Source organism: Wyeomyia smithii, chromosome 3 (genome assembly GCF_029784165.1).
Source record: "Wyeomyia smithii strain HCP4-BCI-WySm-NY-G18 chromosome 3, ASM2978416v1, whole genome shotgun sequence".
Taxonomy (NCBI): Eukaryota; Metazoa; Arthropoda; class Insecta; order Diptera; family Culicidae; genus Wyeomyia; species Wyeomyia smithii.
In genome coordinates this window covers 93025372-93050012 of record NC_073696.1, presented here as the reverse complement: position 1 = coordinate 93050012, position 24641 = coordinate 93025372, and the positions used below count along the sequence as shown (strand labels likewise).

The 24641-nt window shown below is 39.8% G+C and overlaps 1 protein-coding gene across 2 annotated transcripts; it reads right to left on the bottom strand.

Moving 5' to 3' along the window:
• Positions 1–487: 487 nt before the first annotated feature.
• On the bottom strand, positions 488–23793 carry LOC129732299 (uncharacterized protein KIAA0513). 2 transcript variants are annotated; one of them, XM_055693086.1, is made up of 9 exons: positions 22930–23793; positions 3141–3261; positions 2917–3027; positions 2612–2845; positions 2301–2554; positions 2051–2240; positions 1686–1992; positions 1527–1621; positions 488–1451 (listed from the first exon to the last, which is right to left on the bottom strand). In XM_055693086.1, exons 1-9 carry the CDS (start codon positions 23167–23169, stop codon positions 1381–1383), a joined length of 1623 nt encoding a protein of 540 aa, XP_055549061.1. In that variant the 5' UTR covers positions 23170–23793; the 3' UTR covers positions 488–1380. The 2 variants fall into 2 exon arrangements, with proteins under 2 accessions (XP_055549061.1, XP_055549060.1); XM_055693085.1 differs by having other exon boundaries at positions 1680–1992; positions 22930–23792.
• Between the last annotated feature and the right edge of the window lie 848 nt (positions 23794–24641).

Genomic DNA, 24641 nt, shown 5'->3' with positions numbered 1-24641 from the left:
GAAACACAAAATATACAGCACCAAGGATATCGTTTTAGTCAAGTAAGTCTCATCCCAACCTCCAAGGGCTGCCAACCGAAATACGAGTAAATTTAGCGGAAATCGGGTAACCAGCCCCCGGTGGAAAATTTGGTCTTATGCTGACTGGGAAGAGATGTTCATACATGGCTGACTTCCCATGTTAGGGGCGGCGTACACAGCGTCTGACCCGGATCGGGCGGCTGGAGCATGATATGCGGTGCTTCGCCAGCAATATCTATGACAGCAGCCCCGTAGCGAGGGTAGGTATCGCTGTCCTAGTAAGGTATCATACCAAATCCGAACTACTACGAACAATCCAGACAATAATACTAGTTTAGAATAATTGAAGGACTAGCTTTGCAGCTAGTCAGATATAATATGGATGGTATAAGAGCTTCATGTCAATTCCAGTTATTCTTCAACCAAACTCTGCTTTTTCATAACCAAAACAAAAAAACAACCCAAATTAAACTGTTGGTCAAATTGAATTAATATATTTTTCTGATTCTATCCGAAGCCGTTCACTCCTGGATTAGTAACAAATGTGATTGGTAACAAAATACAACAACTTCAATCCATTTGATGACGTTTGCTTCCAGTATCGTCATACTTGATCCACTTAACTCTTACTTTAGTAGCAAGGAAACCTTGCTCTTACCGTTTCAATTATTCACCTTATCAAAATACTAACTAATTATCGAGAAGCGCGTTATGTTTTGTTTGGTACATCCCATATCCCAATGTTTCGAAATTCCTTCCGTTTTGTTTTTTTTTTGTATTGCTATCTTTGCGAATTAAACCGTACTCTTTATTGTCCTTTTAAAACAAATCTGCTCACCCTAACCTTCCAATCGTTTTTCAGCATCGCACGTTGACTTTTCTTTGTATCTTCTATAAGCACTATCTGTTTACTATTACTCGTACCTAACTGGAATGTGTAAAAAATACTTATCATGTTTCGATTCATTCGCACCGAATTGATTGCGACGGTAACATTTGGTAGAAAACCGATTCGTTTGCTATTGCCTCAGCGTCTATGATTCATTAAACAGTAACCTAATAATATCAACAGACAATTTTGTTATCATCAGCTAAAAATCACAAAAATATATCACAAATACAAATACTTGTATTTAACGTCTCTGGCTGCTCACGTTACTCATACAACAACATTCCAAGAGATTAAAATCCTTTGCCACTACTGCATCTGTGTTGGGCTACATCTTCGAACGACTAAAAACTATAGATTGCTATTCAGGGTGAAGAAAAATTGCCTAATCTAAGTGATAAGAGAGTCTAAATTGTCTAGAACGAAATGAGTTGAACAGCCGTCAGTCTACCACCACACATCCTGATGTTCTAGTTTTCGCGCCAGGGATCCGTCTCGCGATACATTCGGTCAACATTTTCCTTGAGAAGTTTTTGCTGTTCTGAAAGGTTAAAAAATATAATAAAATACGTCCCCAATATTCTTCTATGAGCAAAAAAATAAAGCAGAAGGTTACCCATGTTTAAATTTGCTATGACGCATTGTTTCATTAGAAATTCATAGCACAACTCCCGACTAAGGCCAAATGCGTGCATGTTACATGTGAAACTTCTAAAATTGAGAATGTTCGTTTTGTTACTCTTCGTGCAAACTCTTTAACTCAAATTACCCTAACTGTCCAAAACTGAGATTCTGATGGTATTTTTTGTCCTCATGCAACTCGAAAGGATCCGTCCGGTCACAGGCACTGGTTGACGAAGATCGTTCTGCTTCAGGCACAGCAAGCACATGACACCCGGCTGTATCATCCGTCTTGGCCAGCTGGTTTGTCGATTTTGTAGGAGGAACTGGTCGGTGCTTTCGCTCGGTTTGCAGAGCGTCGAAGAAGGCCGCATTCCAGAAACGCAAAGAGTGCCAAATCGGCTGATCCCGCAAGTAGGTGTACAAATATTCACGATACGGTTCACAACCAGGAACGTCAACTGAAACGTTAACAAATATTAATGATTAAGATACGAAAAGGCACTTAGATTAGCTCACTGTCATGGTAGAAGGTAAAGCACATATTCATAAGAGTTTTAGCCGGGGAAAAGTCCTCACTTTCGGCACACTCGAACAACACAATCGCGAAATACTGAATCAACGAGTAGAAAGTCGATTCGTCTACCCGCTTAGCTTTGGCTCGTTGTGCGTTGATCAAGCGAGAGAACCACAGGCGACCAGTTTCTGTCTACAATGAAAAACAAAAGCTATAAAAATTGCATTTATGAAAAATAACGCAGAAACAAACCCGCGCGTATTGGCCGAAGTCGGACTTTAACTCCAGTGTAATGGAGGAACTTTCTCGAAACAGTATTTTCACGAACCGCTTCATAAAATCCAGAATTGCTTCCTCTGACTGACTGTCAAGGCTGATAGACGATGCCCACGATGGCACCGAATTCTCCGACTCAGATCGAATCCACATCTTCAACTCAGACGATTCCAGGGTGGCACTGAGCACGCAGGACTCGTTGTCACTAGTTGAGGCACTGCTAGGTATACCTGTTAATTAATTTTGAGAAAAATGAAGTTTGGCAAAACCAAATTAACTTCACTAACCAATTTTAGTTTCTCTAATGTGATCTTTGCCGGACGGAACGGCTTCCACTACTGGTACGGATTGTGAGGTTATTTCCACTGCTAGATCACTTTCCCCGTCTCCGAGGGGCGGTTGAGGCGATTTCGAATCAATAGAACAGGAATTATTGCTATAGTTACTGTGAGTAAACTCGGTACTAATACTGTTTGCAGGCGGTTTCTCCGCCGGTTGGCTGCTGCTTCCGTTCGAAACGGCTGTGAATAAAAAATCGTTTACTCAACGAAATGCACTGCGTTATTTTGGGGGTCACAATAAGGATACTCACGATGGCTAAATGCTGGATTTCTGTAGCGTCCTGAGAGCACCTCTTCGTGTGCTCGTCGCTCTTTGGCTCTGCGAAGCTCGAAATCAACTTCATTTCCCGCCGTATGATCATCTGTGGAAGCAAACAAGATGATAAATTAAAATTTTACATAAACCAAGCCGAGCGGTGTACACGAACGGTAATAAACATGCATAAAACAATTTACAAACGAAAATTCAACACACCTGGATGCTTCCAATGCGCCGCTTCATACTTTTGTCTTAGCATACTGTCCACCTTCGCTTGGTTACGGTTCTCGGTCGTTTCCGTTTCTTCGGAGGATGTTAAACTGAGCGCGGCATCAATCTGTAATGAAGAGAATAATTGGTATGGGTAAAAGTTTAGAATTGTTTGGTATGTTACAGCAAGGACATGTCTTCCATGGTTCATATTATCGTGAAGATGAAATTCACGCACTTTCGAGGTAATTGAACAAATATTAATTCAAGCAAAAAATGTACATATTACCGTTTCTCATGTCCACGGTCCATACATTTTTTTTACAATTTATATGAGCAGTTGTTCACAGGGAGGGGGGGGGGGGGGTGAGGGGTTAAAATCGTTTAAAACCTGTCCTCTACTCAAACCTAATCAAGCCTCCACTTAAACCTAATCCACAATAGCCTCAGAGAAAAACAATTTTTTCTTTCTTTTTTTCTCTGTTATTCTCTAGCTTTTTATTTCTGGGCTTTGTAATTGTCACCTAGAGCCATGAAGGGAGAACTTTATCATTCCTTGTTGTTGTCGTTGCCTACTTATTTCGCTGCTATGCGGACGTCGTCGTTTCTCTCACGGGAAACAAGGTGTCTGGTATAAGCACTGTATTCCGGCGAAGGAATATTGCGAAGATATACTATTTCAGACTATACAACGAAATGTTGCATTCTGTGCCGAACACGCATCAGTACTGGACGTGTTTGGTGATCGGTCCGATAGAGTATAAAACAAAAGACGTGTGAACAAGTGTTGGCATTGTTTGCCTGGTCGAGTGAAATAAATCCGGGTTCAAGGTCGTTCCTTTGTGCAACTGTTTCGCATCGTGACTGCCAGCTGGTGCGTAAGCCGATTTGGCTGCTGGCTGGATTGTGCTACAGCAGTGGACGAGACACAAACGAGGAAAAAGAAGAAGCCATCAGTGTCAGCGAGTCGTATCGCTGTGTGGAGTGATCTCACACCTGGCTCGCTGCTGGTGGCTGTTTGGTGCTGCTGTATTGGTGCTGCTGGCTGTAACGGCTGCTACTTCGAACGATCGGACAACCAACCTTACTGGAAGGGAGAAATAAAAAGGTACGTGTTCTTGTCAGCGCTAGTGCGCTAAACATAGCGCGATGGATGTAGATCCCTCGCCTCCCGCGCCACCATCCCCGAACCCCTCTGACCCTGACCCTTCTGTTACCCCCTCCCCTGTTCATTCTTCAGTCCCCCCTCGCCCCAGGCTTTACCCAGACGGAGCCCAGGGCAGCTATACTGTTTATTTCCGGCCAAAGGCAGGACCGAAATCGAAAAAGTTGAACCTCTTGCAGATTTCTAAAGACCTGACGAAGGAGTACAAGGGCGTGACCGAAATTTCCAAGGTCCGGCCTAACAAGCTCCGTGTCGTGGTCGGTAACCTGAAAGAGGCCAACGATATAGCTTGCTCTGAGCTCTTCACACGCGAGTATCGCGTTTACATACCCGCACGAGACGTGGAGATCGACGGTGTCATAACCGATTCGAGTCTGTCCGTCGAGTGTATACTGCAAAGTGCCAAAGGGTGCTTTAAGAACAAAACGTGTCCCGAAGTAAAGGTGCTCGACTGCAAGCAATTGCGGTCAGCATCGATCATCGGTGGCAAAACAGTATACACTCCGTCAGACTCGTTTCGAGTTACGTTCGCCGGGTCTGCACTACCAAGCCACGTTTCGATCCACCGGGTTCGTCTCCCTGTGAGGCTCTACGTGCCCCGCGTCATGAACTGCCTGAATTGCAAGCAGTTAGGCCATACAGCCGCCTACTGCTGCAATAAGGCACGTTGTGGCAAGTGTGGGGAGTCTCATGCGGAAGATTCTTGCAGTGTTAACGCTGAAAAGTGTATTCACTGCGGAGAAAATCTGCATGAGCTCTCGACATGTGCGGTGTACATGCAGCGCAGGGATAAAATAAAACGGTCTCTCAAAGAGCGTTCAAAGCGTTCCTACGCTGACATGCTGAAGAAGACCGTTACCACTTCTCCCGTTACTTCGAACCCCTTCGATCTGTTGCCCTCTGAGGAAACCGATTCTGACGATTCACCAGCGGGAGCATCTTACGCCAATCCTGGGGAGTCTAGAAAGAGGAAAAGTGTTTCCTCTCCTAAACTTCCCAGAAAAGGTCCTAAGATTTCTCAAAGTGAAATGAAGGTTACAAACAAACCAAACAGTGCTGCGGAAAAACCGAAGCAAACTCCTCCTGGGCTGGCAAATTTAAAGTCCCAGAAGGAGTTCCCAGCACTGCCAGGAACATCTAAAACCCCAGTTGCTCCTTTTACACTCCCAGTTGATGAAACAAACTCTGGATTAGTGAAATTTTCTGACATTGTGGACTGGATTTTTGAAACTTTCAATGTACCCGATCCAATTAAAATTTTTCTTACAGCATTCCTCCCAACAGTTAGATCATTTTTGAAGCAGTTGACTGCCCAATGGCCTCTCCTTGCAGCGATTGTATCCTTCGATGCCTAATTCAACTGCGTATATGAAGGATTCTATCTCTGTCTTACAGTGGAATTGTAGAAGTATTTTACCAAAAATTGATTCGTTTAAAGTTTTGATAAATAAAAACAAATGCGATGCATTTTCCCTTTGTGAAACTTGGCTTACTTCAAATATTGATCTCAACTTCCATGATTTTAATATTATTCGCCTTGATCGAGACACCCCATATGGAGGAGTACTTTTAGGGATTAAAAAGTGCTATTCTTTCTATCGTATTAACCTCCCCTCGATTCCAGGCATCGAAGTTGTCGCATGTCAAATGACAATACAAGGTAAAGAGCTTTGTATTGCCTCAATATATATTCCCCCCAGAGCACAGGTTGGGCAACGGCTGCTCTTTGATTTAATAGAACTTCTTCCCTCGCCACGTTTGATTTTGGGAGACTTCAACTCTCATGGCGTGGCTTGGGGTTCCCCATACAATGATAACCGCTCCTCTTTAATCTATAACCTTTGCGATGACTTCGACATGACTATTTTAAACAACGGTGAAATGACACGTATCCCGAAACCTCCAGCGCGCCCAAGCGCTTTGGATCTATCCTTATGTTCGACGTCGCTACGGTTGGATTGCACATGGAAGGTAATCCTCGATCCTCACGGTAGCGACCATCTGCCTATTCTTATTTCAATTACTAACGGGTCAACTCGCATGCGACCAATTGACATTCCGTATGACCTCACACGAAATGTCGATTGGAAGTTATACGAGGAAATGATTTCAAAAGCGGTCGAGTCGATTCAACATCATTCACCACTTGAAGAATACAACCTCCTCGCGGGCTTGATTCTCGACGCCGCGTTGCAAGCCCAAACGAAGAAATATCCCGGCGTAACGATCAAAGAACGGCCTCCCACTCCGTGGTGGGACCAAGAGTGCTCCGATGCCTACACGCAAAGATCCGACGCGTTTAAGGCCTACCAGACGGGAGGTATACCTGGCGACTATTTACGGTATTCGGAGCTTGATACCAAGCTTAAAAGCTTGGCTAAAGCAAAGAAACGTGGATATTGGCGTCGGTTCGTGAACGAGACGTCGAGGGAGACATCGATGAGCACTCTTTGGAACACAGCCCGAAGAATGCGGAATCGCGTAACGGTCAACGAAAGCGAGGAGTCTTCAAGTAGGTGGATATTTGATTTTGCCAGGAAAGTATGTCCGGACTCTGTTCCTGAGCAAAATATTGTTCGCGATGCGTCTCCGGGCCACGACGCGATAGAATCACCTTTTACGATGGCAGAACTTTCAGTTGCCCTCCTGTCCTGTAACAATAACGCGCCTGGATTAGATAGAATCAAATTCAACTTGTTGAAGAATCTACCCGGCAATGCCAAGAGGCGCTTGTTGAACTTGTTCAATAAGTTCCTGGAGCAAAACATTGTACCGCAGGATTGGAGGCAAGTGAAGGTGATCGCCATCCAAAAACCAGGGAAACCAGCTTCTAATCACAACTCTTATAGGCCGATTGCAATGCTATCCTGTATCCGGAAATTGATGGAAAAAATGATACTCCGTCGTTTAGACCACTGGGTCGAATCAAATGGTCTACTATCAGAAACTCAATTTGGCTTCCGCCGTGCCAAAGGGACGAATGATTGTCTTGCGTTGCTTTCAACAGATATTCAGCTGGCGTATGCTCGTAAAGAACAAATGGCGTCTGCGTTCTTGGACATTAAGGGGGCTTTTGATTCCGTTTCTATTGACATTCTTTCGGGTAAACTTCACCGACAAGGATTTTCTCCAATTTTGAACAATTTTTTGCACAACTTGTTGTCCGAAAAGCACATGCATTTTACGCATGGCGATTTGGCAACTTTTCGCATTAGCTACATGGGTCTTCCCCAGGGCTCATGTTTAAGCCCCCTTCTTTACAACTTTTATGTAAATGACATCGACGAATGTCTGGCAAATTCATGCACGATAAGACAACTTGCAGACGACAGTGTAATCTCTGTTACAGGAGCCAAAGCTGCCGATTTGCAAGGACCATTGCAAGATACCTTGGACAATTTGTCTGCTTGGGCTTTACAGCTAGGTATCGAATTCTCTCCGGAGAAGACTGAGATAGTAGTTTTTTCTAGGAAACATGAACCTGCTCAGCTTCAAACACAATTAATGGGTAAAACGATTTCTCAGGTTTTGGTACACAAATATCTTGGTGTCTGGTTCGACTCTAAAGGCACCTGGGGTTGTCACGTGAGGTATCTGATGAAAAAATGTCAACAAAGAGTGAATTTTCTTCGTACAATAACCGGACAATGGTGGGGAGCCCATCCAGGAGACCTTATAAGGCTTTACCAAACAACGATATTGTCTGTTATTGAATACGGGTGTTTCTGCTTCCGCTCTGCAGCAAACACACATTTGATCAAACTGGAGCGAATACAATATCGTTGTTTGCGTATCGCCTTAGGTTGCATGCAGTCGACCCATACGATGAGTTTGGAGGTTTTAGCTGGAGTACTACCATTGAAAAACCGCTTCTGGAGCCTGTCTTCTCGTATTCTAATCAAATGTGAGGTCTTGAACCGTCCCGTGATTGAAAATTTTGAAAGGTTAATCGAACTTCATTCTCAAACCCGTTTTATGACATTGTATCTCAATCACATGTCCCAAAATATTAACCCTTCTTCGAATATTCCAAATCGTGTCGACTTATCAAATACTTCTGATTCTACTGTGTTTTTCGATACATCCATGATAGAAGAAACTCGTGGAATCCCGGATCATTTACGCGTGCAGCAGATCCCTAAAATTTTTTCCAATAAATATCGAAACATCAACTGCGACAATATGTACTACACTGACGGATCACTTCTTGATGGGTCCACTGGCTTCGGTATCTTCAATAACAATTTAACCGTCTCCCATAAGCTCGATAATCCTGCTTCTGTTTACGTCGCAGAATTAGCTGCAATTCAGTACACCCTAGGGATTATCGAAAAAATGCCCACGGACCATTATTTCATCTTTACGGACAGTCTCAGTTCCATTGAGGCTCTCCGATTGATGAAAGATGTTAAGCACTCTCCGTATTTCCTGGGGAAAATACGGGAACATCTGAGTGCTTTATCCGAAAAATCTACTCAGATTACCTTAGCGTGGGTCCCTTCTCACTGCTCGATACCGGGTAATGAGAAAGCGGACTCTTTGGCTAAGGTGGGCGCAACAAACGGTGATATTTATGAAAGACCAATTGCCTTTAATGAATTTTTCGCACTTGTACGTCAGAATACGATCATCAGTTGGCAAAATGCTTGGACCAGAGGGGAATTGGGAAGGTGGTTACATTCCATAATCCCCAAAGTATCGACGAACCCGTGGTTCAAGGGGTTGGATGTAGGTCGGGATTTCATTTGCGTGATGTCCCGGCTTATGTCCAATCACTATAGATTCGACGCGCTTCTCCGTCGTGTTGGGCTCGGGGAAAGTGGTATCTGTGCCTGTGGTGAAGGTTATCACGACATAGAGCATGTGGTTTGGTCATGCCCTGTACACCGTGACGCCAGGTCTAAATTAATAGCTTCCCTGCAGGCCGAGGGTAGACAGCCGGCTGTTCCTGTTCGTGATGTCTTGGCGAGCCGTGACCTATCCTACATGTCCCTTATATACGTTTTCCTGAAATCCATCCACGCCCCAGTCTAGTCCCGTTCCCCTCCGTCTACACCCAACAAAACGACAAGAACACGTTTGAGCCTTAAGCACAAAACCAGCAACCAGACCCCGCACAACAGAACCAGGACCCAAGGTCTACGAGCCTCTGTCCCAACTCACGACATCGTGGCTCAGCAGAACGAATCCATACATGCCATTCGACGATTATCAGACGACCATTGAACAACAAAACACTGATTGGAAATCCCATGCTAGTTTTAAGTTAGACTTAATTTCAGCTCGTAGTCGGCAGCGAGGATAAAAAATTTGCTTTAGTTTTTAAGTCATCAGATATAATTGGCGCCGTTAAACATTAAATTGTATTTGTGCCGTGTCAAATAAATGTTATGTGAAGAAAAAAAAAACGAAATGTTGCATCGATTGGCTGCCTGTCTGTGGGAATGAAATTTTGTGTCTACACTTGGCTCTGGAAAAGTGGCTGCTGCACAACTAAGCTGGTATATTCTATATCTTCAATATTCTCCCATATCCCTACTACAACGCAACACGTATAGAGTGACCGTGCAGAACCACTGATTCTTTAATCTCAATCTTTCAACCTGCCTCTCTCCTCAATGCTCTCTTAATTTCTATTTTTTGTTGTCAACACAGCTTTGTTACCGTTCCTGCGAATGTTAGTGCCCTTAACCAGCTCGCAAGGGCGAAAAATCTTCAGAGACTTATATAATGACCCCGGCGAGTAACTATTCTGGGGTTTTTTGACGCCGTTCCGAGCTTACTAGGGATACCAAAATTTATAGGAATGATTAACAGAAAGAATCTTTCATATTTTCGCGCTCTAGGGCAAAACCTGAGTTGAACAGTGCACAATGGTCCAGAAACCTATTTTTGGGGGAAATTTCGATCTAAAGCTCGATAGCAGTGTTGTAGAGAAAAACGTTTTGCCTTTCTCCTAGAAAGGTATAGCAATCACTTGCAAAACCGAAAGTATAAAAGTGCTCCAAAGGGGCCGAAGGGCATATATCACTCGACTCAGCTCGACGAGCTGAGCATTTTCTGTATGTGTGTGTGTGTGTGTATGTGTGTGTATGTGCAGATTTTTATTCTCACTCACTTTTCTCAGAGATGGCTGGACCGATTTTCATGAAATCAATTGCAAATGAAAGGTCTTGTTGTCCCATAAGACCCTATTAAATTTTATTGTAATCGGATTTTTAGTTTAGAGGTTATGTATCAAAATGTGAAAATCACGAAACATCATTATCTCGAAAACTACACAACCGATTTGAACAAAATTGATTTCAAATGAACGGGCTACCTTAAAAACCCTTAATTTTTGAATTTTATGAAGATTGAACTTGTGGTTCAAAAGTTATGAAAAGAAACGTGTTCTGAAGACTACTTAATCTCTCATGTTTCTCAGAGATGGCTGAACCGATTTTCATAAAATCAGTGTCAAATGGAAGGTCTAGTTGCCCCATAAGACCCTATTGATTTGTTTTGCAATCGGACTATTACTTTGCCTGTTATGTTTAAAAATGTGTAATCAGGCTATGAAAAGTAACATATTCCGAAGACTACTTGGACTCACTCACTTTTCTCAAAGATGGCTGACCCGATTTCCACAAAATAAGTGTCAAATGAAATGTATAGCTGCCTCATAACACCCTATTGAATTTTACTGTAAGCGGACTGTAACTTCGTCTGTAATGTATCGAAATGTGAAAATCACGAAACTTCATTATCTCAGAAACTACACAACCGATTTGAACAATATCGATATAAAATGAACGAGCTAGTTAAGGGGTAACTGATGAATTATGATTGAACACGTGGTTTAAAAGTTTGGTTGCCCTATACGTTCCCATTTCATTTAATTATAATCTAACTTAAGCAACCGTTATGTATTAAATTGTTAATAAAACAACGGAAGTCTATTATCTCAAAGATTACATGACTTATTTGAACATAACTAGTGTCATACGAGCGAGTCATCTCTCGAACTTACAAATAACAAACTTCATAACAATTTGATATGTGGCTCAAAAGTTATGGAAAGCGAAGAAATTCAAAGACTATTGAAAACTATTCCTGCTTTGATCGATATATGTGGCCTCAACATAATTTAAATGTGGTATCGTACTATTTGAACATTCCAATTTAATTGATTCCTTACGATGTGTTAAAAGTCTACAAATGCATGACGAATCGGCCATAGGATAAGATCAAAATCAAATAACAAATCGTTTAAAATGATTGGGTTTATAGAAATGACAATATCCTCGACTTTTGGCTTCTGTACATCGCCTTAAGTCTGAATATATTCATATTGGGTGGTATTCGGTCATTTTTAGCAGATTTCCTGGCATCAATCTGACACCGGAAATACCCATATTGGGAGGTATTTAGTTATTTTGGTAGTTTTCCAGAAACTAAAAGTGGTCATCTTTAAATTCAATAAACAATAAACAATAAAATGGTGTCCAGGGTCAATGTTTGGTTTCTATGCATCATCTCGATTACAGAAATATTCATATTGAGTATTATTCGGTAATTTTCGACTGTTTCCTAAAAGTTGCCATTTAGCAATTCAAAATGGTGCCTGAGGTCAATTGTTAGCTCATTGCATCATTCTGGTTCCAGATATACTCATATTGGATGGTATTTGGTTATTTTAGGCTGTTTTTCACAAACCGGAAGTCGCCATCTTGGATTTCAAATTGTATTTGAGATAATTTCTAGCCTCTGAGCGTCATTTTGGTTGAAGAAACACCCATATTGGGTGTTATTCGATCATTTTCGGCTGTTTCCCAGGAACCGGAAGTCGCCAACCTAGAATCCAAAATGTGATGTGTGGTCGATTTCAGCTGCTGTGTATCATTCTAGATCCGGAGATACTCATGTCAGACGGAAATCGGCCATTTTTGGCTGTTTTCCAGAAACCAGAAGTTGCCATCCTACAATTCATAGTGGTGTTCTTGCAACATTCTGGCTCCGGAGATACTCATATTGGGTGGTATTTGGTCACTTTGGGCTGTTTTTCAGAAACCAAAAGTCGCCATATTGAACTTTAAAATTGCCTGTGAAATCAATTTCTGTCATCTGGGCGTAATTCTGGTTCCGAAAACATTCATATTGAATGGTATTTGGTCATTTCCGGCTGTTTGCCAGACACCGGAAGTCACCATCTTAAAATTCAAGATTGTGTCTGTGATCAATTTTTAGCTTCTGTGCATCTTTCTGGTTCCGGAGATACTCATATTTAATGCGAATCGTCCATTTTAGGCTGATTTCCAGAAACCGGAAGTTGCTATCTTACAATCCAAAATGTTGCCTAAGGTCGATTATGGAACATATTTTTAACCACTAAAACATTCACCTGCCAAATTTGGTTCCATTTAGTTGGTTAGCTCTCGAGATGTGCAGAAATTTGTGTTTTTTTTTTTGTATGGCATCTCTGCCTTCCAAAAGAAGAAGGGGTGTCAAAACATTATGGACATATTTTTTACCCCTTAAAACATCTACATGCCAAATTCGGTTTCATTTGCTTGGTTTGTTCTTGAGTTGTGCAGAAATTTAGGTTTCATTTGTATGGGACCCCTCCCTTCCAGAAAAGGGTGGGGTCTCAAACTATCATGGGAACCTTTATCGGCACCAAAAACCCCTACATTCAAATTTTCACGCCGATCGGTTCGGTAATTTTCGAGCCTATATGAATCAGACAGACAGACAGACCGGATTGCATTTTTATATGTATAAATTACAACAGCAATATTTTTTAAGAGTGAATATACATTTATTGGATTGAAGCGTTCATGTAAATCTAATTTTACAAATAAAAGTTTGAATGAGAAAGGCTGGGTCTGACCGCTAGGTGGATTAATTTAGGTTTTTCACAAAGTCATACTTTATGAAATAAAAATCAACCTGAAAAGCAGTGGCTAACTAATCTCGAGTTCACTCTCTGTTCGCGATGTTTATTTTAGCTATAAGTGGCCCTATTATTTATTCAAATTATGTCATTTTCCCAGTTTCGCTAGATGCAAAGAAATTTTATTCTGTATGAGAGCGTTTCCATGCCAAATGAACCGTGGTCTAAAATCGACCATTTTTGATTTGGATAAAACTTTGCACACGTATTTGAACTAGCAAACTGAGTTTTTTCTTAAAACTGAGGCTGAGGCAATTTCTGAGGCAATTTCTGATGAAAATTCCAGAAAATAAATTTTTTATAGAAGGTTAAGTTTAGTAAAATGTCTAATCTCGACATTATTTTAATTATTCGTAATCAAATGATTTTAAACAATTGAAGTAAAAAACAAAGCCTTGGTGCTACATTTCGATTCGGAACTCGACCTTTTGTTTATTATACACAGACTTCGCAGCCAACTGTTATGTGTACAGGACAATTGCGGGGCTAGCGCTACGATCCTACTGACACTAACAGTCTTCCCCGAGCCGAGACTCGAACCTACGACGACTGGCTAATTAGGCCAGCATCGTACCTCGTGATCAACTGGAAGGTCGTTGAAGTAGTCGTTTTAAATCGAAAAGCTCATAATTTTGTCATAATATGACAAAAATTGTATTGATTATATATATTATGCATTTAAAAGCACACAGATTTGGTTTCTTGAAATTTTTCATGGAACAGGAAATAATGACCTGTAATTTATTCCAAAGAGATCCAGAATCGACCAACTAATTCAAAAGTGTTGTATTTTTGAAAATAAAGTATACCGAGTAAAGCCGTTTTTATGAACATCATATTTAATAAATTTACTCAAATATGAAAAATAACATATTTCCGAAAATTTCTCCATACATGGAATCAAACAACCTCTTCAAATTAATACCAAGAGATAATTTTTATGTTTGCCTAAAAAAACACTAAAGAAAAAGATACATAATTTTTGACAAAAAACCCTAATTTACAATCCATTGATAAAAAAAAAACCAAACTCACATTTCAAAAGATGTGTCAACTTATACAGCACAAGTTTCTTCACCTTTCGGTCAAGACAATGGTGGTGATGTAGTAACAAAACATGCATTTTAAGAGAGCACATTTTCGTTATACTTCCCATAGCATGCCACTCACTAAAGTAAAACGTAACCCTGCATCAAAAGTGAAGTAAGTTGGCTTCGAACTTATCACTCTTGAATGCAACCATGCAAGTAATGTAACCTACAGCTTTATGTAGTTCTACGTCAATCTTGTGGTCGTGGCTGACAACACTTCTGATTTTTCATCACCCTTCACAATACAATAAAGAAACCCTTTCCTTTTTCGCCACTAAAGCAATTTTTTAAATGTGAAAAAAACGCTCAACCCAAGTTTCTTGTTTTCAAATGATTCCCAAAGCATACAATCGCTTTGAAATGACTCAGCGGATAACTTCTAGTACCGAAACAAGCTGTTTCTGCGTTTACCATGGATCCCCATCGAGCGATTTCGTTAACCCTCTAGTTCCCAAGTTAATTTCTAGACGAGCTTCGGTAACATCAATACGAATCATTATAAACACTTTTTATGTATTTATTGAAACAAAAGGCTTGACTGAAGTCCGCCAAAAGGCGGCAGTGGGAACTAGAGGGTAAATGCAGCGTTTTCAAAGGTTTTTGGCCTTCCGTTACACGGACTGTCGTCAACATCGAATTTGCCATCTTTTGAGCTACAGAACACGGCCCGTTGTTTCACTTCAAACAGTAGACCCGTAAACTCTTTTGACTTTCGATGTGCCCCAGCTCCCCTTTTTTATTATTAAAATAAAATAAAATAGTAGGAGGGTGGTATCCAAGACACGACCGCATAGTTGACGTAAGACTATAATAATTTTATATTTTTATTTTGAAGCTTTGTTTGATTTGAGCTCGTTTTACTTTTGTAGTTTGCTTGATTTATTTTAACCGATTTGAGCCCAACAACATCCAAAAGAAAGGTATTTTGGTTCGGGTGGTAATATCAAGAGTCTAAGTCGTTAGCCCAAATTCAAATTACAAGTAAGGTTCTTGCAGATGCTAATTCAAAAAAAATTTCAATTGAAAAATACCAATACTAATGTCTAGAGTTCAAGATGAAATGAATTCGGTTTTCCTCTATACCGCCACCGCGAGATGCAACTAGTATTGTCATATTGGACTAAATTCATTTGGCTAGTAAAATAAAATCATCAGTACAGCTCGTTTAACAACCTATTCAATGATCTGTACGAAGCATTTTGGTTTTCTGTTGTCTTTTAAATACCCTATATTCAGTTATTAAAATAAATCTGAAAAAAGCAGAGTGTAGAGTTCAAAAATAAACAACGCATTTTGTTGTCCCAGGCGGCGCAGCGTATTTTGCGGCACACGAAAAATCATATTGAATTCTGATATTTGCTGCTATACGAAACAAGAAGAAGAAGAAGAAGACAATTCAACCGGCAATTCGATTGTGTTCCACGCCCCACTATGCGTCAACAGCGGCAATGTAGTTTTCACTTGACTTGACTGCAAAAAAATGAATATCGAGTTTTTCTGCACTGATAGACGACGAGAAACCAGAGCTCTGTTCATACATTGCTCGGTGCAGTACTGTTGCTCGTGTCATCATATTCTCCTTCAAGACATCAGTTTTATTAACATTAACATATTTATTACCAGCAGAACGTAATACTGTCTGATGGTGGAGGTGGTTACGAACTTTCCGAAAGAACTTCACCTTCAAGACATCAAAATAGTCTAGGTTCATGGAAACTAACATTAGTTGACCTATTGGGACGGGGAGATTCTGTCAATTTTTTCTGCCACTGCTATACAGGATATCACAGCAGGCAGTTGGTATCTATTCATTAAGTCTGTGCCAGGCGTGCTCGCATATGATTGGTACATTGTTGGTGAAAATTCGACCTTGAAAGTTTTATTCAATTTTCACTGTTTAACAATGAAGTGATAATGAAAATTGAAGAACCACAAAATTGTCCATCATTTTATCAATCCAACGACATATTGATTATTATGATCCATCATGTGGTTACATCAGTATAACCGTTTGAAATCTTTCATTCCGACTTTACATCTTGGTTTTAGTTTTCGCGGAATGTATCCCGATATAGTACGGTTAGACGTAGTCCTACGTCAAAAGTAACTTGTCAAAGCGATTTGTTTACCATATATCTCAGCTTGGTTCATCGAGTTTAGGATATGTCAAAGTCGACCAGTACCTACTGCTGAGAGGCTTGTCTTTTCTGCTCAGAGAATCACTAACGTGTAGGAGAATATCTTTCACTGCGGAACCAACTTCTCTCACACTGGTGGGCAAAGCGACGCACTTACTTGAAAAGAGCTGCGAATCGTGTATATCTAAGTAACTTGCAAGAAAAACACCGCGGAGGAATCTGAAATATCCCTTTAGAGAGATAATGAACTGGTGTACACGAAAGGACATTACGCACAACAAATACACAACAGACCTCACTGCAGTGCTTTTACTATGTGTTTTTTAATCTTTTATGAACCAGTTGCTCGATTTATCATGCAGTACTTTAGAATTTTTTTACGCATAACTGAGATGAGATAAACATATTCCGTTTTCTGTATATAATAACTGGGAATGTTAGGTAAAAAAAACCTTCTTATTCCGTAGGGAGGGCAGCGTTTCGCGTAAATGTGTTCAAAATCACAAACCTGACTGCTGATGCCATCTATTGACGAACAGCAACAACTTATTCGCGCACCAAGAATACCTAAAAGCAGATTATGCAAAAAATATAGGGGAACTGCTCCATTATTCATCTCAGCCCATATAACAAGAAAACACAATTTAAAACTAAAAAAACGCTTTTTTTCTTAAACCAGTCTGCTAATCCATGGAATGGACTCTTCTTAGTTCTTAGTTCAGTTAGATTCCTCATAAAGTATAATCCTCAAAACTCACTTAAAAGCGCTAAATTTGATATTGAAGTTGGGCATCTGCACTCGAAAACTCATTTAACTCAATCACCTACCTCAGAAAATAAAATCCGCGCATTGTTCTACACGGCTACAACGGGACTCGTTCAGCAGCCAACCAAAGTTTTGTTTTCATCACTAGCGAACTACTTTTTATTTTAATCACTAAACAAAATCACTCACTACACAAAGAATACTTTATTCTTGGAAATGTTCACCTCAAATTTCCAAAAACAAGCTCGAATTAGCAGAAATATATGAGATGAATTTCTACAATTTCTAAATTTCAACTGTATGTATTTTCATCTGTTTTCACTGCGTTGAAGAAAATCAAAAGTTGCCAAATCAGTTTCTGTTGATACGAAAAAATCATACTGAAAATGTTAAATCATTCCGACATAATTGACATAAATCGACAGCACTGCAGTGGTTATCTAGGTTACCAAATTTGCACGTAAACAACTACAGCGGATATCTAGGTAACCTACTACGACGGGCTGCGGCTACGTTCATTCGTGATAACGTGATTCATTCATAATTAACAGTGTGATTAATATGGGGCGTCGTGAGATGAATAATTGAGCAGTGATTCAAGTTTTGAGATGGATATGGAAGCGTTGTGAAATAAGGTTTGTTTTACAAAATTCAGGATAAATCTAGCTAATTTTACTAAATATACAATGCTGAACGATTCCATGAGAGCACGTAAGCATATTTAGTTTATTGGTTCAATGATATCGTGAAAATTGGGTGTTTAATCCGTGCATTCTTCGTGAATATCGGCTTAATGAGATGAATAATGGAGCAGTTCCCCTACAAGAGCTTGACCTTGATTGATCACCACCGGTTGCCACTTCGTTACTGACCAGGATCGACTGGAATTGCACATCAAATTTATCTGTTATTGCGCTTGGGATTCAACTATTCGATGTGCATCTCCAATGATCCCTGCTTGCTGATCAGTACAGACGCCTGCCGGGCCAGAACGTAGATCAAAGGAAGAAAGGAAAGGAAAGTTAGTTCGATACTTGTTGATGCTAGAGGCCGGATATACTCTTGCACACTCCATAAGCGTCACGGGTATATGAGCCGTTGCGGAACAGAGTGGTCTAAAGACCATTTTTTTCGAAAATGAGTTTTTTGCATAACCCGCATCTACTCAAGAAGCTGAAGTTGGGAGATTAAGAAAATTTCGGAAAATCGAATTTTAAAGCTGATTTATTCCGTGTTGATAATTCGTCCGAAACAGAATGGCCGTTTTGTTTCGGAACAGAGTAATCTATGTACAAAAATCGATGTAATACTATCATGTAACACGTAACATGTAGCATATAACATGTGATAAGTAACATGCCACTTGTTTTGAATATGTCACACGTGATATGTAACATGTTACACGTAATGTAACACGAAAAATGTAACATGTAAAATATTATGTAATATGTAATATCTTGTGTTACATGTACTGTAACACGTGACATCTTACATGTGACATGCTTTATGTATCATATAACATGTGACACTAGCCATTTTATACGATTTACCGTCATTTTCTTTGTCATTTATCGGGTTTGTATACATAGACCACTCTGTTCCGGAACGATTCGAGGATTCCAGTGAAAATATATATGAAGTCAGAGTGGTCTATGTACATTGGTGAGATAAAATCACCGATTTCGCGAAGAAACTGTTAATTTTATGTATCCCAATGTTAAACCACTTCATATCCTTTATATTAGAACAAAGGATTTGAAAGAATCCGTTGAACAGAATTTTATTAAGAGATTTTTCGAAAATTGCTTCTCCTGAACAATTTGCTCGATGGCACATAGACCACTCTGGTTCGCAACGGCTCATATGGTGGAAGAATTGTGTTAATTGTATTTGCCACGTTCCTTTTCGAAATTTCTCCGTATTTAGTATATCGCAATTCTAATTCTAACGATTGCGAGAGTGCGACGTCGCACGCGTTTTTCTACCCAACCCCCTCAGAAACGTACAAATGTTCACGCAGGTTATTTTCATGACGGAAACCGAGCGAAGGGGGTATGTATCACGGCTCTATCGATGCCAGAGCGATGTTTTTTCAGAAGCAAGAAATGTTCTCCGGAATAACAGTTAACAGTTGATATATATGTTCCTGGTTGGTTTACGACAATGTAACACCTTAGAACTTATTTCCAATGATTTAATGTGGGACTACGTTTTCTATACTACGGTATATTCTGTAGATTTGAAAATAAAACTGGTAAATGATCCGTTAGATTTTAAACGATAGTAACAGCTTTACCACATAGTGAATAACAATAACGAATATTTTTTTGAATAGAAAAAATGTTGAACAATTTTGTAACACACTACTTATCATTATTATTTCATTACTTAGCAGTTAAAAATTGATAAAAAATTTCAAGGACAAATTTAAGGTAACAATTAACCAATCACATGGGACTAACCGAATCGAATCAGTATCCAAAAAATAAAATGACAGTCTCCCCGTCCCAACAGGTCAATTTATGTTTGCTGCCATAAACTTAAACTAATTTGAGGTCTCAAAGGCAAAGGTCTTTCGAAAAGTTTGAAACAGCCCTCTTTTATAAATAATTTCCAAACCTACTGTTAGAACCTAATAAAAACTGATGTCTTAAATGAAAACATGCTTGTAAAGGCAACAGAGCCGTAAAATACAGGTGTATCCTAGCTCCGCAGTTCTATTATTGCAGCGGTGCACGATTTTTATTCGTGTGCAATACCGGAAAAACTGTAATGCTGCTGCTGATAGTAAATATGGTTACCTTAAAAACCATAAATTACTCAACAAGAATTGAACCTTATTGCAACAATTATAAGTTTTTTTTTCATTTCATCTTATATGTTCACTAAATAATCGTGGCCAGCATAATATCGAAAGAATAAATTCCTAAAAATGCAAATTATTAGAAGAGTAAGAGCTGGTGAATCCGGAATCTTTTTGTACATTTACGCATTGTTAGATGATATGTTTTTTTTTGTTATTCTCAACTTATTACAAATAGGGGAGCTCCGTAGCCGCATGGTTACAGAGTTAGCTTTGGTAAGCGGGTGGTCGTGGGTTCGAATCTTAGTAGAATCAGACCATTTGGTTGTCAAGGGACTTTAGCATGATGGGTTTGTTCTCAGGCTCCCCACCACGTACCCTTCCTTTAATCTGAATTCTACAGTACCCCTGTTGACTCTCCTTTTAACAAAAATAAGTCCCTATGATAATAAAATTGGTGTGAGCAGCATATGAAAGCTCTCTCCAGGGAATTGTAATTGGGCGATATTCTTAGGATGGACAGAGGCTCGGTATAGTAGAGCAGTAAGCTTGAAACGGAGGGTAAAACTTACACACAAATACGGACATGAATGATAGCGTATCACTTACTTCAATAGTGATACTGCCGATAATAATAAGTGCGGAGTACAGAAAACACCTGGGCAATATCACAATATATCTAATCTTTGGTCGTAGTGATGAGCCTACACAGGAAAAAAAATTACAAATAATATACGTATATTAGTTGTCTTCGTAAATCAGTGACTTCAACTTCGCTGTGATTGTTGATCGATACGATTTTTTGCTGAAACTTGTTGATAATTCTTTTTTTTTGCATATTTACTTATGTTTCTCTATTAGTGAGCCTATGCAACGGTTTCGAAATTTATTTTCAAAGTAAAATTCATATAATAATTAAATAATATATTTAATCAGACAAATACATTCATTATGATGAAGTAGTATTGTTGGATTTGAGAGATTTGGTTGGATTTGGTTTTTGAGGAAATAGAATTAATTCTGATTAAGACGCATTATGAGTAATTTCTGGTGTTTATTTAAAAACACTTTACGCTTGTTCTGGGTTGAATGATTATTGTTTAAGCCATTACAGGCACAATATCGCCAAGTGTAAACAAAATTCTTTCGAGTGTAATCAAAAACATTTTTGAAAAAAATATATCTTGCAACCCCCACTAACTTAGTAGTAGTTTTTTTATTTGGATTTCTTTTAGACACAACAATACATTCAATGATGAACAAGAGCATTAGTACCAATATTAATTATTAGAGGCCAACTTCGTCAATCAATAGTGTGGATAATTCAATTCCTAGTATCAAAACCCAATTGTGTTAAAATTCCAGAAAAAATATCAAAATCGAAGATTTCAATTTTTGGTTTGCAAACATAGCAACAAATGTGGATATAAAAGATAAAAGGGTAAAGTTTTCACACACTGAGCCTTTTCATCTAGAACGTGTTCTTGACACCATCAAATCAATCAATGGCGCAAATATCTTTGCGTCATCGTACTCTCAAGATAGCAATTCATTGTGGCCCATCCGTTTTCTCCGAATTTTGCACCGAATTTATTCCATCACCCGTAAGCATTCTGAGCGGTTTTGCTTCAAACAGAGTATACGACTTTGTTACTCGTTATCGTCTCGCAACGCTACTGCTGTAGATAAACTTTGGAGATCTCTTTTTCGCTAACTCTGAAGATTACAAAACAAACTTTCTAATGAAATTATGTTGTATTTATGTGGAAAGAAAGGACGCTGCAGATGTGATTTATGTCTGTACGAGAAAGTTAGAGTGACGTGAAAGCCGACACTGGTATGAAATTGTTCAGCATCGCAAAACAGTCCAATCCCTATTTGTATTTCAGTATTTTGAAAAATTTTAAGAAAAAACACAATTTCAATTTTTCCAATTCCACATAGAAAAGTTCGATTGGGAGATATCGCTTAAAATATGAGCGATCTACAACAAATCTAAATTTATTGTACCAATAACCTAAAAACTGTGAGCAGAATTTCGTCACAAAAAAATAATGACAGCTTTACAATTTTAGCCCATATCCGCATTTTTCTGTTTTGACGCTGTAAATATTATTGCACCAGGAGCAACCATAAAGCCGCTTATTATCAAAAGTTCTTTTGTTTTCTGATCGGAGAAATAAATTAAATTTTATCTGAAATTTTATCTCTCCTCAATGCAGAATATATTCATCTATCCTGCTGGTAACTGTCCCCAATGAATACGCTTTATAATCATATGGAACTGATGCATAAATCTAAATTTAGCATCGTGATTTATTTCCTGGTTAAGTTATATTTTACATATTCAAAGGGATCAGCCAACGCCAAACATTTTACGAAACCCCAAATTACAATACATGCAAACACATGGTATAGCATTATCGCCGCACCCTAGACCTGGCTTCTACACAGCATCGATAAGTTGCAATCGAATTTGCCGCTCATCATACGGCTGGCTACGCTTTCACGTTTCCTCCACTGGAGGGACGAGAGAGAGAGAGCGAGTGAAAATCCTATCATCTAGCAGAAACCGACAATCACAGCTAAAGCGAAGGCCAACGAACCGGAAAATGTATATCCATTGCCGTTGACTGAGAATTGCCCAGCGCTTCCGCTTCATCGTAAGATTTCTCGCAAATCGCACGTAATGCGCGAAGCAACAAAAATTTTCCGGTTTGATAAGCATGAAAATGCTTCCGGTTAATTTTGCCATATATGTTATAACTGTAAAGATTCAGTATACTAAATACTAAGCACCATGCGTCTGCTTCATCCCGTATATTGTAAAGCAATGGAGACGCAAGTCGAAAACGGAGAATTTTTATTAGCAGCAGAACATTTCAGCGAAATCTCACCTTATTCGATATGCCATTGATAATCTCCGTGCTGTTGCCAAGTACGGATAGAAACTTGGACTTGATGGCACTTGGGGTTTTCCCCATAAACGATTTCAGCTTGTTGGCTCTGACATCCGAAGCGGTAGCCCCGTTAAACGAACCGGAAGTTTCCCCACTGGTGAAGTCAGCTGGCTGGCTTGCGTGATCCCTAGCAGCAGCCTTTGTAGCCATTGTCGATGCAAATGCCGCAATATCCATGCCCCGCAGACAGCCTGACAATGCAATTTCGATTGATCGTTGATTTGTCGCTCTGCAAGCCCTTTCTTTTGTTGCTCTTCAGGCAACGAGATTCAGCAGCGCAACCTGTTTCCTTCGGGATGGGGTTAAAAATAGAACTCCAATTCTCACTTGTGGTAGCGATTTTAATTGTGTTACTTGATACCTCGTAACTATACTACATTGCAAAATATACTTCACACCAGCGTGGCTGTTTAATTTTATCACTTGCCGTACCCGCGTCGCTCTCCAAGGGAAAGGCAAAATTTATGTAATCCACTCAAGGCTCATAACATTGAACTTTTCACATTGCTTTTCATTGCACTCCAGCACTTGTTTTCTTCAGTCGACGCTTCGTTCGACACGGGTTTTCTCGGCTTGCGTTAGAATTTTCCTGATTATCGATTCGATATCTTCCAAGGCTTCCTTTCGGTATTCACGGGTTTACAGGAACAACGAGAGATTTGCGACGATAAAAATTTTAGCAATAAAAGTAAGCTACAACACCAAACTTTTTCTTTTCCCCTGACCCTACACTAAAACCACAGAAAAACAAGCCATCTATACTACAACAAAGCTACATGAAAACTGATTCAATGCGACTTTTCCGCTCGTGTGGCAGCCCATTCGAACCGGTTCGCTGTGGAGCGAAGTTGTAGGTTGGCATGTCGAATGGCTGCAAAACTATGTTTTTTATGTTTCCTGATAAAGTATAATTATGCCTACTCAAATATTTATCATTACAACTGAACAAACTGTCGCACGAAAGAACAAACGACCAATTAATAAGTTTGTTAGGCGTAAATATTCAACAGAAACTTGCGGTTCAGAACACTGCCGAGAAGCCGAAAGCAGCCGAGCAATAACCGTTCTGAACCGATGCGGATATCGGACAGCACAAACACAACCTTTCTGCCGAGAGTCTGTAGAATCCACGTCGTTTCAATCCATCACTACCACAGGCTAGAAACATTAGTCATTGACACTTTTCAACTGTCACTCTCGCTAGCCCAAAAGCCGGTGGGTGGTATAGTCAGGCATCACCTACACCAGTGCAACCGCAGGCTAGCTTGATGGTGGAAAACACTCTCCCTTTGCCACGGAACGGCGTGTGGGTGCTTGGGAAAGCTGGAATAACGTGGAAAGAAGAAAATACACAAAAACAAAACTACCTACGATAGGCCACGCGATAGCGATTGACGAGAAACTTTCGTCAATAATATTAGACGCGTTTGCGCGGGGCAAAATAGGTCGGTTTCGAGTTGTAAACATCAACATTGCACCACGTGGTTGATTTTGCCACGAACGTGGAAAAGGGTGTAGCGATATGATCTGCGAACGCTGAAGCTTATTGGGTTGGAAATCTACTTTATCTTGCAAGTAAAATTGGCAGACAGATTTTTGTTAGCGAAAAGTGCAATATCAAGTAGTTAGCAATGCGAGTCGTGCTATTC

What these genes read in the sequence shown, in the direction of transcription:
- LOC129732299 (XM_055693085.1), bottom strand. Translation starts at nt 23,169, where the DNA reads ATGGATATTGCGGCATTTGCATCGACAATGGCTACAAAGGCTGCTGCT. An exon ending in AAATCCAGCATTTAGCCATC is followed by an intron (nt 2,846 to 2,916) that starts GTGAGTATCCTT and finishes TTTTATTCACAG; the next exon opens with CCGTTTCGAACGGAAGCAGC. An exon ending in CATTAGAGAAACTAAAATTG is followed by an intron (nt 2,555 to 2,611) that starts GTTAGTGAAGTT and finishes ATTAATTAACAG; the next exon opens with GTATACCTAGCAGTGCCTCA.